We start from the raw sequence: 13,910 nt of genomic DNA on the forward strand, positions 1-13,910 counted from the left end.
AATGACTTTTCTGGAGACTAAAAATCTACTTTGTAGGAATCAGCATGGGTTTTGAAAAAGACGGTCATGTGAAACCCAGCTCGCGCTATTCGTCCACGAGACTCAGAGGGCCATAGACACGCGTTCCCAGGTAGATGCTGTGTTTCTTGACTTCCTCAAGGCGTTTGATACAGTTCCCCACAGTCGTTTAATGAACAAAATAAGAGCATATGGACTATCAGACCAATTGTGTGATTGGATTGAAGAGTTCCTAGATAACAGGATGCAGCTTGTCATTCTCAATGGAGAGAAGTCTTCCGAAGTAAGAGTGATTTCAGGTGTGCCGCAGGGGAGTGTCACAGGACCGTTGCTATTCATAATATACATAAATGACGTTGTGGATGACATCGGAAGTTCACTGAGGCTTTTTGCAGATGATGCTGTGGTGTATCGAGAGGTTGTAACAATGGAAAATTGTACTGAAATGCATGAGGATCTGCAGCAAATTGACGCATGGTGCAGGGAATGGCAATCGAATCTCAATGTAGACAAGTGTAATGTGCTGCGAATAAACAGAAAGATAGATCCTTTTATCATTTAGCTACAAAATAGCAGGTCAGCAACTGGAAGCAGTTAATACCATAAATTATCTGGGAGTACGCATTAGAAGTGATTTAAATTGGAATAATCATATAATGTTATCGTCGGTAAAGCAGATGCCAGACTGAGATTCATTGGAAGAATCCTAAGGAAATGCAATCCGAAAACAAAGGAAGTAGGTTACAGTACGCTTGTTCGCCCACTGCTTGAATACTGCTCAGCAGTGTGGGATCCGTACCAGATAGGGTTGATAGAAGATATAGAGAAGATCCAACGGAGAGCAGCGCGCTTCGTTACAGGATCATTTAGTAATCGCGAAAGCGTTACGGAGATGATACATAAACTCCAGTGGAAGACACTGCAGGAGAGACGCTCAGTAGCTCGATACGGGCTTTTGTCAAAGTTTCGAGAACATACCTTCACCGAAGAGTCAAGCAGTATATTGCTCCCTCCTACGTATATCTCGCGAAGAGACCATGAGGATAAAATCAGAGAGATTAGATCCCACACAGAGGCATACCGACATTCCTTCTTTCCACGAACAATGCGAGACTGGAAGAGAAGGGAGAACCGACAGAGGTACTCAAGGTACCCTCCGCCACACACCGTCAGGTGGCTTGCGGAGTATGGATGTAGATGTAGATGTAGATGAATGTTAAGAAAACTGAAAATACTAACTGCAGTGAGGACACTGAAGGGGATAAAATTAAATTAAGATGCAATATGACTTGCAGTGTTAGTCAGTATAATGTTTGCTATGTTGTTATGAAACACAGGAAGCACACATCAGAACTCTACTATTACATTCACTGACTCATGAGAGAAGGGCTACAAATATTTCAGGATTAGTGCCATGCTTTTATATGTGTACTAGTCTAATTAATACTGAAGTTTACAGGACTTTTATTCCTTGAGACAAGAATTAGATGTGTACTACAATTTCACTATCTTGTATATACTTCATTTCTTAATCACTATAACTACTGATATGAATATAATAGAGAGAAACACTCCACGTGGGAAAAATACATTTAAAAACAAAGATGATGAGACTTACCAAACAAAAGCACTGGCAGGTCGATGACACACAAACAAACACAAACATACACACAAAATTCAAGCTTTCGCAACAAACAGTTGCTTCGTCAGGAAAGAGGGAAGGAGAGGGAAAGACGAAAGGATGTGGGTTTTAAGGGAGAGGGTAAGGAGTCATTCCAATCCCGGGAGTGGAAAGACTTACCTTAGGGGGAAAAAAGGACAGGTATACACTCGCGCACACACACACACATATCCATCCGCACATACAGACACAAGCAGACATTTGTAAAGGCAAAGAGTTTGGGCAGAGATGTCAGTCGAGGCAGAAGTACAGAGGCAAAGATGTTGTTGAAAGACAGGTGAGGTATGAGCGGCGGCAAATTGAAATTAGAAATTAGCGGAGATTTGAGGCCTGGCGGATAGCGAGAAGAGAGGATATGCTGAAAGGTAAGTTCCCATCTCCGGAGCTCTGACAGGTTGGTGTTAGTGGGAAGTATCCAGATAACCCGGATGGTGTAACACTGTGCCAAGATGTGCTGGCCGTGCACCAAGGCATGTTTAGCCACAGGGTGATCCTCGTTACCAACAAACACTCTCTGCCTGTGTCCATTCATGCTTATGGACAGTTTGTTGCTGGTCATTCCCACATAGAAGGCTTCACAGTGTAGGCAGGTCAGTTGGTAAATCATGTGGGTGCTTTCACACGTGGCTCTGCCTTTGATCGTGTACGCCTTTCAGGTTACAGGACTGGAGTAGGTGGTGGTGGTGGGAGGGTGCATGGGACAGGTTTTACACCGGGGGCGGTTACAAGGGTAGGAGCCAGAGGGTAGGGAAGGTGGTTTGGGGATTTCATAGGGATGAACTAAGAGGTTACGAAGGTTAGGTGGACGGCGGAAAGACACTCTTGGTGGAGTGGGGAGGATTTCGTGAAGGATGGATCTCATTTCAGGGCAGGATTTGAGGAAGTCATATCCCTGCTGGAGAGCCACATTCAGAGTCTGATCCAGTCCCGGAGAGTATCCTGTCACAAGTGGGGCACTTTTGGGGTTCTTCTGTGAGAGGTTCCGGGTTTGAGGAGATGAGGAAGTGGCTCTGGTTATTTGCTTATGTACCAGGTCGGGAGGGTAGTTGCGGGATGCGAAAGCTGTTTTCAGGTTGTTGGTGTAATGGTTCAAGGATTCCCGACTGGAGCAGATTCGTTTGCCACGAAGACCTAGGCTGTAGGGAAGGGACCGTTTGATGTGGAATGGGTGGCAGCTGTCATAATGGAGGTACTGTTGCTTGTTGGTGGGTTTGATGTGGACGGACGTGTGAAGCTGGCCATTGGACAGGTGGAGGTCAACGTCAAGGAAAGTGGCATGGGATTTAGAGTAGGACCAGGTGAATCTGATGGAACCAAAGGAGTTGACGTTGGAGAGGAAATTCTGGAGTTCTTCTTCACTGTGAGTCCAGATCATGAAAATGTCATCAATAAATCTGTACCAAACTTTGGGTTGGCAGGCCTGGGTAACCAAGAAGGCTTCCTCTAAGCGACCCATGAATAGGTTGGTGTACGAGGGGGCCATCCTGGTACCCATGGCTGTTCCCTTTAATTGTTGGTATGTCTGGCCTTCAAAAGTGAAGAAGTTGTGGGTCAGGATGAAGTTGGCTAAGGTAATGAGGAAAGAGGTTTTAGGTAGGGTGGCAGGTGATGGGCGAGAAAGGAAGTGCTCCATCGCAGCGAGGCCCTGGACATGCGGAATATTTGTGTATAAGGAGGTGGCATCTATGGTTACAAGGATGGTTTCCGGGGGTAACAGACTGGGTAGGGATTCCAGGCGTTCGAGAAAGTGGTTGGTGTCTTTGATGAAGGATGGGAGACTGCATGTAATGGGTTGAAGGTGTTGATCTACGTAGGCAGAGATGCATTCTGTGGGGGCTTGGTAACCAGCTACAATGGGACGGCTGGGTTGATTGGGTTTGTGAATTTTAGGAAGAAGGTAGAAGGTAGGGGTGCGGGGTGTTGGTGGGATTAGGAGATTGATGGAGTCAGGTGAAAGGTTTTGTAGGGGGCCTAAGTTTGTGAGGAATCCTTGACCTGCCAGCGCTTTTGTTTGGTAAGTCTCATCATCTTTGATTTTAGATGTATTTTTCACTATAACTACTGATACATAAAAAAGTTATGCTGTAATGACGTCACATTTAATTTGAAGTGTCAAAGTGTACTTACCCATCTTGACAACAGGCTGTCCATTCTTGGTCGTGACAATTGAACTGTTATCAATGGGACCAGGAGGCTCAGGTTCTTTGCCACGAACAAAATTTTGCCATTGCCGAAACCAGCTCATAGATATGGCATATATCACACTTGGTCCTTCGTCAGCCTATAAATATATCATTGGTAAAAGGTATATAACATTTTGTTTTAATTCATATCTTAACAATTTACACAATTAAAACATTGAATGCAATAATAGGCACGACAGTAAAACATTTGATGGCTTTTGGTAAAATTAATGACTGTGACAGCTTTCCTGCCATGGCAATATACGGTATGCCTATTGGGTTTGCAGCTGGTTCTTAAAATAAGATAGACATGATATTTTACAACAATAATGGAAATTCCTGGATGGAATAATACGTAAAATAATGGAAAGGCATGAAAAGTTCAAGAGGGTAGAGCATAATGAAGATACAGATTGAGAGAGAAGGAGGGAAAGGGAGAGGGAAGGAAAAAAAGAAGAGGAAGTTGGAGATGTGTGTGTGTGTGTGAGAGGGCGCGCGCGCACTAGAGAGAGAGAGAGAGAGAGAGAGAGAGAGAGAGAGAGAGAGAGCCCACATTGGGGGGGGGGGGGGAGATGGAGTTTTGGGAGAAGGCAGTACACAATCTGGATGGGGAATGAGTTGTGTGAACACGAAGAGAGAAGGGGAAAGGTAAGATGATGCACTGGGGGAAAAAAGGTTAGCACAGATTTAGGGAAAGGGCACTGTAAAAGAGCATGGCATATACTGGCGAGAGAATTCCCACCTGCACAGCTCAAAGAAACATATGCTGGAAGGGAGTACCCAAATGGTGCTTAGTGAAGCAGTTGTTGAAGTTGTTTGTGTCATAGTCTGCAGCAAGTTCGACAAGTGGATAGCCAAGTTTGCAGTTCATCACAGTTTGGCAGTGGCCATTCATGTGGACAGACAGTTGATTACGTAAGATGGTTACTCATCACGCCAACGTAGAATGTTGTCTAGTAACTGCTGCATAGCTGATACATGGGATATGGGTAGGAAATGCCTGTAACTATACCGTGGTAGGTGGTGGTGTTGGGTATATGGGACAGATCTTGCACCTGTGGCAACCACAAGGGAAATGACCCATGCTGTGCTGGATTGGTTGCAGGATTGGAATAAGGATGGACAAGGACATTCTGTAGGGTGGGTGGGACACAGAATACTACTCTGGGTGATGTGTGTAGGATACCACTCATCTTAGGGCATGAGGAGAGGTAGTCAAAGTCCTGGCAAAGTATATGGCTGAACTTTTCAAGACCAGGGTGATACTGGGTGCTACGTGATCAGTGGCTGGTTCAAGGACCTGTTGACACTGAGGTCATCAGAGACAGAGCACAACTCAGATTGCTGCTAGGAATGGGAAAGAAATTGGCCATTCCCTTCCAAAAGAATCATCCTGACATTTTCCTGGAACGATCTAGGGAAACCATGAAAACCTACATCTGGATGGCTGGAAGCAAATTTGAACAATCATCCTCCTGAATTCGAGTTTTGTGCTAACCATCTTGCTCGGTGGTGGCTGGTTCACAGGTTTACTGCTGTCAAAGAAAGAGATGGCATGGGAGATCTGTTTATGGATGAGATGTGTAGGATATTGTCTGTGAATAAGGGCTCTGTGTAGGTTACTGTTATATTTTGACAACTCCTGCTTCCCACTGCAGATGCAGCATCCTTGGGTGGCAAGGCTGTAAGGAAGATGCTTTTTGATATGGAATGGGTGACAGCAATCAAAGTGGAGATACTGTTGGTTGCTGGTGCTCTTAATGTGAACTGTCTTATTTATGGAGCTATCTAAGAGTTGGAGACAGGTATCTAGGAATGCGGTCCATTCGGTTGAGAAGGACCATATGAAGCAGAATTGGGACTAGGTGTTGAGGTTATAGAGGAAAAAGCAAAGGTTTTCCTTGGCATGAGTCCAGATCATGAAAATGACAAGGGCTTTTAGGCATTGACTGGATAGGAAGGGGTGCCATGTGAGAACCCATGGCAGTACCATGGATATGTTTTTAGATTTCACCCTCAAAAGTGAAATAACTGTAGGTCAGGGTATGGTTGGCTAGAAGAATTATGAAAGAGGTGATGGGTTCGTTATCAGGAATAATGGGAAAGGGACTGTTTTATGGCCACAAGGCCACTGGCATGGGGGATGTTGATGTATAAGGATGAATTCACGGTGACAAAGAAGGAGTCTAGTGGTAATGGGACAGGAACTGTAGAGAGGAGGTGAAGGAAATGAGCAGTGTCTTGAATGTAGGATGGGAGGTTACAGACTAAAGTTTGTAGGTTTTGGTCAGCAAAGGTAGAAATTCGTTCTGAGGGAGCAATGCACCCAGGCATAAAGGAATGTCAAGCACAGAGAAATGTGGGGTTGGGTTTGTGCAGTAGGTTGTCAACCTTTCTGTCAAAACTCTGCTCACTACATAAGCCACCGTACTTTCTAAAGGCCTCAGCTTTAGCCTAACAACTGGACTTGCAAAGGACCTTCTCTCCTTTACTCATTCTCTGAAGTGGAAACATTTCTTTGCCAAGCACCTCACTAACAACAGCCTTAACAAACTCTCACAAAGAACCAAACAAATAGTTCCAACCTCCCTCCAACCAGGATCCTCCTTCCCTTCTACCCAGTCATCAACTGATAATATTTCAGAAACTCTAACCTGGTCTCACCTTCCTTTCTTAAATTTCTATCAGTGAGTCCAACATCAATACTACAGAACACAGTTTTCTGTATAACCTGAAAACCAATCCAGACCATATCTTCCTTCCGGCAGACATAGTCTCCATCACAGTGATCCTGAATCATAGTGACTATGTGGCTGAGTGTGTCTGCCAACAGTCTGGCATGACCTCCAGCAGCTCTTCAAGACCTTAGGTCTATCCCAAAACCTGATATCTAAATCTCCCATGTCACACTACCAGTTCCCCAAACACCTAACTTTTACCTAAACCGCAAATTCCAGAATCCCAACCCCACAGGCCTCCCTACTGGTCATCCCATTACGGCTGAGAACAATGCACTTGAAGTGGGAGTTATTGAAATATACTGATAACCTTACCATTGCCTTTACTGACAGACAATATACTACCCAGCTCCTCCATAAACAGTTCTCTTGTACGATCTCTTAAAACAGTAAACCTGGCCAGCTGAACAGCACTCCTGGGATCACCAAATATCATCCTGGCCTTGAAAAGTCAACTACACCTTTCAAAAGGGCTTCAACTACCTCTCATTGTGCCCTGAGATGTTCAATGTCCTATCCAATTCTGCCCCCCACCCGACTTACAGGATATCCCTGACCATTCCAACCCTGCATCCCATGGGTAACTCCCTTGTTGTCAGCCAAGGTACAAGACCTGCCAAATAAACTCACCCACAACCTCCTACCACAGTTCAGTCACAGGCATTTCCTACCCAAGGCAGGGCCACATGTGAATGCAGCCATGTCATATATCAGCTACACATCATTTATTGCCTAGCATTCTATATGAGCATGACAAGTAAACAACTGACATAACCAACTGTCTACCCACATGAATGGCCACCGCCAAACTGTGGTGAACTGCGAACCTGACCCTCCAGTTGGCTAACACGCCACACATCACAACACAAAGAAAGTCAACAGCTGCTTCAGTACACAGGCCACTTGGATACTCCCTTCCAGCACAAGTTTCTCTGAATTGGTCAGATGGGAATTGGGAATTTTCCGCTAACCAGTTTCCTCACCGTAACTTTCACCTTGTTTCTTCTGTCCACACCATTCCTTCCCTATCCAGATCATGTACTGCCTTCTCCCAAAACTCTTCCCCCCTCCCTTCCTCCATGGTTGGTCTCTCTCATTTTCCACCTCTTTCCCTGCCTCTCCCACACCCTCTGTCTCCATCTTCATCTACACTTTCTTTTCCTTTTCTCCCTTCCTTCTGGATCTCTTATATGCTCTATCATTTGAAATCATTTCGTCTTGTTGTGCAGCCACTGGGTTATCTCTAAAAAGACATGAAAGACATGCCTCACTCTATTTGACTACCTCCCTCGTGTACTCTTGCCTATCCTGTCCCCACCTCACCTGCTCAGGTAACTGCTCTCAATAATCAGTAGTTAGTATTGCTGCAGCCACAAAAGTGTACGTTTGCATTTCTTTGTATGTGAATGTGTATATTTTTACTAGAAAAGACAACAGCTCAAAAGGTAGTGTGAATACAGTTTTCTGTTATGTTTTTATATCCTTATGCACCAGTACAACGTAGGTGAGTGGATGCCTTTTCCATACTTTATGTATTCTGACACGATATTTTGATGTTCCATCTGGCTGCCATCTCCAGATGCAAAGCTGAATAGCTGAGAAGTCAGAGCAGTTATCCCTATATGGGCAACACAATGCCTGTGGTATGTTTGCCACAAGCCATCAGTGCTGTCCCTTAACAGAGTGTAAATGCAGAACCACTAGTACTGGATGATGATAGGAGCAATATATTGCTATCAAGACAAGTGACAATAAACCTGATACTATAAAATGGGATACCACGTCTTGCTTTAACTTTTTTTAAATCTTCCATTTTTTGAAGGTACACACCTGGCATAAGGAAGAAAGTCAACTATTTTACCCTTGTAAAAAAAACCACACACACACACACACACACACACACACACACATTTAATATAGGCAACTCACATCCTGAAATAACTGATTCACATTCCCTACACTACATGGTTATATTCTCAGCAGTTGGTGTGGTCATTCTGCATCACTGCTTCTCTCCCTGGTCCCTATTCCCAGATTTTTAATGATTTCATGACAATTCAGCTTCAAATGGTACCTACTATATACAGCCTGAATAGTTCAAAGTAGTGAAAATTGGCATTTATACAGGAGGATATAACAAAAGTGAAGATTAAATCAATATAACAAAAGTGAAGATTAAATCAGAGGTCTGCTTAATTTCAAACATAAAATAGTTAAGAAAATGGAACATTGTTGCCTTAATGTAGTTACACTTGATGATTATAATGATGCTACTACCGGAATGTGGATCTTACTGTGCTGATGCCTGGAGTTTACTAGTGTAAGTATTTTGAAAATGTACAGAAAGGACGTGAAAGTAAAATTATTTACTAAGTACCTTTGCTGGATTTATACATCTTTATATGTGTGGAACATTTTGACAACATATAAAAACTAGCTACTTGATTAATGAGTCACAACTTGAGTTACATTTTACAAAAATATATGGTAGTTGCAATTATAGACCTCTGCACCCTGTGAAAAATCACCGGTTGATCAATGATCAACGTTTCATGCATGGCCAACACTACATAAGACTGTGACACTGGTGGAATGTAAATACTGCCTTCTCTTCATGCCATCATCATTTGAGTGCTGGCACTGACCACATAATGAACCAGTGCAATGTTCTATAGGGGGAGTGCAATACACCCTTCACTGCCAGAAGACAACAGCTAGCAATAAGGACTTACCACGACCAGGACGACCTTGTAAAACAACTAAAAGTGATGGTAAATACATAAGAATTACCAGTAAGAGAAATAGATTCAAAACAGCGCCCCAAATTCATGCAGAATTGGTAGAAATGAACATGACAATATCTGTTGCAACAGTAAAAAGGAGTCTGACTGAAGCCAGCTTGAAAGGATGTGTCACAGCAAGAAAACCCCTTCTAAGGCCCATAAATAAACAGAAGAAACTTGAATGGGCTAAAAAACATCGTAATTGGACATCAGAAGAGTGGACAAAGGTGTTATTCACTGATGAATCAAAGTTCGAGACTTTTGGAACCAGAAGGAGAATATTTGTTAGCCAATTTTGTAGGGGAATGGGTAGCCCAGCAGTGTGTCCTACCTACAGTTAACACGGCGGAGGTTCTATTATGGTTTGGGTATGTTTTGCTGGAGATAGAGTTGGCGACATTGTGAAAATAGAAGGATGTATGGATCAGGAGCAGTACCACCGCATACTTCAGTATCATTCGATACGAAGTGGATTTCACTTAATAGGGAAAGGGTTCACCTTACAACAGGATAATGACCCAAAACATTGGCAGCATACTGTACTGTATGAACTACACTGCATCAAAGGAAAAACAGAAAGTACTGAATGATATGGTATGGCCATCCCAAAGCTCCAATTGTAATTCCATTGAAACGGTCTGGGATGAAGTGGAGAGACGTATCAGGGACAATATACCCAAGTAAGGAACGTCTCTGGAATATTGTTCAGGATGTGTGGAGTCATATAGATTCACGTTACCTACAAAAACTGATTGACACATGCCTCGAGGAGGATACTTTGAAAAAAGTAAAATTAAAGATTGTGACTGTATTATACATGTGGAAGTTAATATAATTATATTTTGTGGTAAATAACGTTTGATTTGTGTTGCAAATCTGAAATAACAGGGTGCATTCAATTAATGAGTGGTAATGTATATGTAATAGTGAAATACTGTTTGCAAAAAGGAATTTAGTATTTATAGCTTCTGTGCTTATGATTACAAGACTCAAGATCAGAGAGGAAGGAATAGATCGACAGGGGGTGGGAGGGGATGGACATAGAAAGTGGGATGGAGGAGATGGGTGGAGAGAGGGGGCAAGACGGAACAGACATAGAAAGGGAGGAGGAGGTGACGGACAAAGAAAGGGGGAGAGAGGAGCAGGAGAAGATAGAAGGGGAGAGAGGGGAAGGGAGGAGATGAACAGAGGGAGAGAGGGGAAGGGAAGGGAGGAGGAGATGGAAAGAAGGAGAGAGAGGAAGGGAAGGGGGGAGGAGGATGAGGAGATGGACAGAGATGGGGGTGGGGTAGAGGACAGAGGAAGGGTGAGGAGGAGATAAACATAAACAGGGGTGAGAAGGAGATTAGGACGTACCTCCACATCCCATACACATAAGAAATGTGTGCTTTCTCTGTTCTTTCTTTTCCATTTAACCAGACTGATCGACAGTAACGCATGACCAGGAACAGCTAGTTATTATGTACACACTTAAATGATCATATACTTCCATTTGGCAACATATATTTTTTTTTTAAAAGTCCATTATATTCCAACAGTTTTATGACTGTAGCATCACCTGCTGATACAAGTCTCCTATACTAGCAAACTACATACAATGCCTATGACAATGCACATAAAATGCACTCTGATATAGTAAATATGATGATTCTTGAGACTGATTCAAACAAAAAGCAATTGCAACCTTCCATTAAGGAATCTTAACTTGAAGTTCTGGTGATGGACACTTGCTGTGTGATGAATCCCAAAGGTGAGTCACAACATATACATGCACACTGAAGTGACAAATGAAAATTTGCATCAAGGCCAGCATTCGAACCCAGGTCTATTGCTCAGTAGGCAGAAGCACTAACCACTATGACACCCTGGCACAGTGGCTTTGCACAACTGCACGGACTACCCTAGCACACCTCTATCCTCAATCCAAATTCCCATTCATGTCTCAGCCCACTTGGTATTCCTCCAAAACTGTAACAGAATTGCAGAGGCTCTCCAACTGTATTGCAACAGCACTCAGAACTGAACATAATAGGGGATCCCGCCTAAAACACAGGCATAGGTGCCTTAGTTTCATTTGATTATTTCACAATATCTACATGGCAGTGTGCTTGTAAGTAAGGAAAAATTTAACAGCATGGAGAATGTCTCAAGTGTCGTTTCCCTAGTACACAGCAGTTGCAGGCACTGTCCAGTGTGTTCCTGCTACCAATGCTACCAGTACATGAAACTTCAGCCTATTCTAAGCATTTTCTGCATACTAAAAATTATGCTTGAATTCAGGGACATGTTCCTGATCATCACAACTACATTAACATATAAAATCTGTGTACTGCCTTTCAGGAGACAGAAAGATTGTCCACAAACAACATGAATAGTAACAAGTTTCCTTTATTTTCGTAGTTTATATTACTGACATTCAGAATGTACCCAAATAACCATGTATAAATTATATTACGGTATTCGTTTTTGGAACAATCTTTTTTCATTATTATTAATACTTATGACAGTAACTGTATTCATGCCGTCAATTATACCAATTCCCATGCAATTTGTAGCTATGCTTTTCACACACAGATAAATGTTTACTTTCTTAATTTTCAATTTGAATTATTAACAATAAATGAAAAAATCTTTCTAAAGTTAGAATTACACTTATTATTACTACTAAATGATAAAATATATTTACATTGCTTTTGGATCTAGTTATTACAACAACAACAAGAAATTTTTATTGCTTTTCTTTTCTATTGTTGGAGTATATTCAAAGGAATGGTAAAACAAATGTTGATACACTGACTATGTACAAACATTTCATCATGGATGGTCTGGGACTAGCTTCTAGGTTAGGGATATTTTTATCAGTAGTATCCCATCTTTTTCAGTCATAATATTTTATGTTCCTGTTAACCAGTCGAAAAATAAAATACTGGGACTGAAGATAGCACATTACTAGTCAAAATATCCATAGCTAATATTCTTATCCTTTATTTTTCTATGACATTTTGTTCTCATAAAGCACTACTTAAAGATAGTATGTTTGTATATTGCTTTGCGTAACATTCTGTCTCTAGTACAGAAATCAGCATGTGACAAACTATAGTGTGTAAACTGTAAACATTTATTTGTAAACAATGCTCACAATCAGAAACAAATTTCTGTTTGTGGTGTTGAGATTTACTGCTTGCAGAATTTTCAAAAGATTAGTTAACTAGCCACAGATGCACTACCAATTTAATAACCCCCCCTCCCATTGTAGTAGTCCTCAGAGGGCATTTAGAAATTACTATTAAAATATTTGACTTACTTTTTTTCATAAAATAAAATACCTGATGCACAAATAATAGTGTATAAATCATAAAAATTTTGTTTGTAAATTTTATCAGTTTTATTAGAAATCAAAACATTTTACCCACATCCCTCAAAGCTCAATCAAATCATTAAAACATCCTCACTTGCCCAGTGCAAAAAAATCATTTAATACTAGGAATATGCATGTTTTTAACATGCTACTAGTGAGCCTAGTTTATTAAACAAATCATCCCTTTTTGTTCCTCCAAATGTGATAGAATTTTGGTGACACCAACAGTTTCATTAACCTTCCTACAGCATAACAACTACATGTGGTTCATTGTCAGTGGCTGTCAAGAAGACAGTCATCATATTTCAAACTACTGGAAAATAAGTGGGCCGCAGCCACATTCAGAAGGTGTGCAAGTGAGCCTTCCTGAAGAGCCACAGCTGGTAGCAGTGATCGTCAAATGTCTCCAGAGTGTTGCAGCACGAGGAACCCTGTCCTGTCAGGAAGCTGTGACTGACTGAGCACTCACTATTCCTGCACAGTTTTCCATGGCAGGGATGATGGAATCTACTTCTGCAGGTGTTCAAGTGCCCTATATCGAGTCACAGACAAATGAGCGAGATGCAGGCAGTTATTTTGGCAGAAATGCAGAGCTCTGCTAACAATATGTGAGGGATGTAAATGAAAGAACACTTATATTCAGTGCAAGCTAAAGGCAATGATATTTTGACAAACTTGCAGAATTATCAAGTAAGATAATACCCAAAGCTACACATCTAAACTGGAATCAACACCTTTTGGATTTTACAGTACCAAATACTTATCTACCCCACCTAAGAAAATCAACTAGTTTTCTAACTGCTGATAAAAAGTACCGTAATCCTGAAAGTGAATAGGTTTTCATTAGTCATAATTAGTTATAACTATACTTTACAGAAGTGGACTAAATTGCCTACTTAGATCTGTTAACCCTTTAGTGACCAGTGGGAACTATAGTTCCCACTTATTTGTTTTCACTGTAAGTTCAGTGGTAATCCGTGTTCCCACTTCTAACCTGTGCTACCATCTCTGTTAGTGTGTGCTAACTATGTGTAGATTGTCAACGGTTAGGCGAAAGCTGTTGTATTTCTACCTTATGAATCAATCAATGCAGAAGCGCAGTTCCCACATGAAAACGAGCCACTGTTTTGATCGCTACAGCGTTTTTTG

At 41.9% G+C, this 13,910-nt stretch overlaps 1 protein-coding gene across 1 annotated transcript in view; it reads right to left on the minus strand.

Moving 5' to 3' along the window:
- The window catches only part of LOC126091940 (ubiquitin carboxyl-terminal hydrolase 20), a 190,524-nt gene that overhangs the window by 49,086 nt on the left and 127,528 nt on the right, over window positions 1–13,910 (minus strand). The window contains exon 15 of the mRNA XM_049907266.1: window positions 3,827–3,980. Coding sequence (XP_049763223.1) covers window positions 3,827–3,980 — 154 coding nt within the window. The remainder of the gene's footprint in view (window positions 1–3,826; window positions 3,981–13,910) is intronic.

This window comes from Schistocerca cancellata, chromosome 7 (assembly GCF_023864275.1).
Source record: "Schistocerca cancellata isolate TAMUIC-IGC-003103 chromosome 7, iqSchCanc2.1, whole genome shotgun sequence".
In the NCBI taxonomy this organism is placed as follows: domain Eukaryota; kingdom Metazoa; phylum Arthropoda; class Insecta; order Orthoptera; family Acrididae; genus Schistocerca; species Schistocerca cancellata.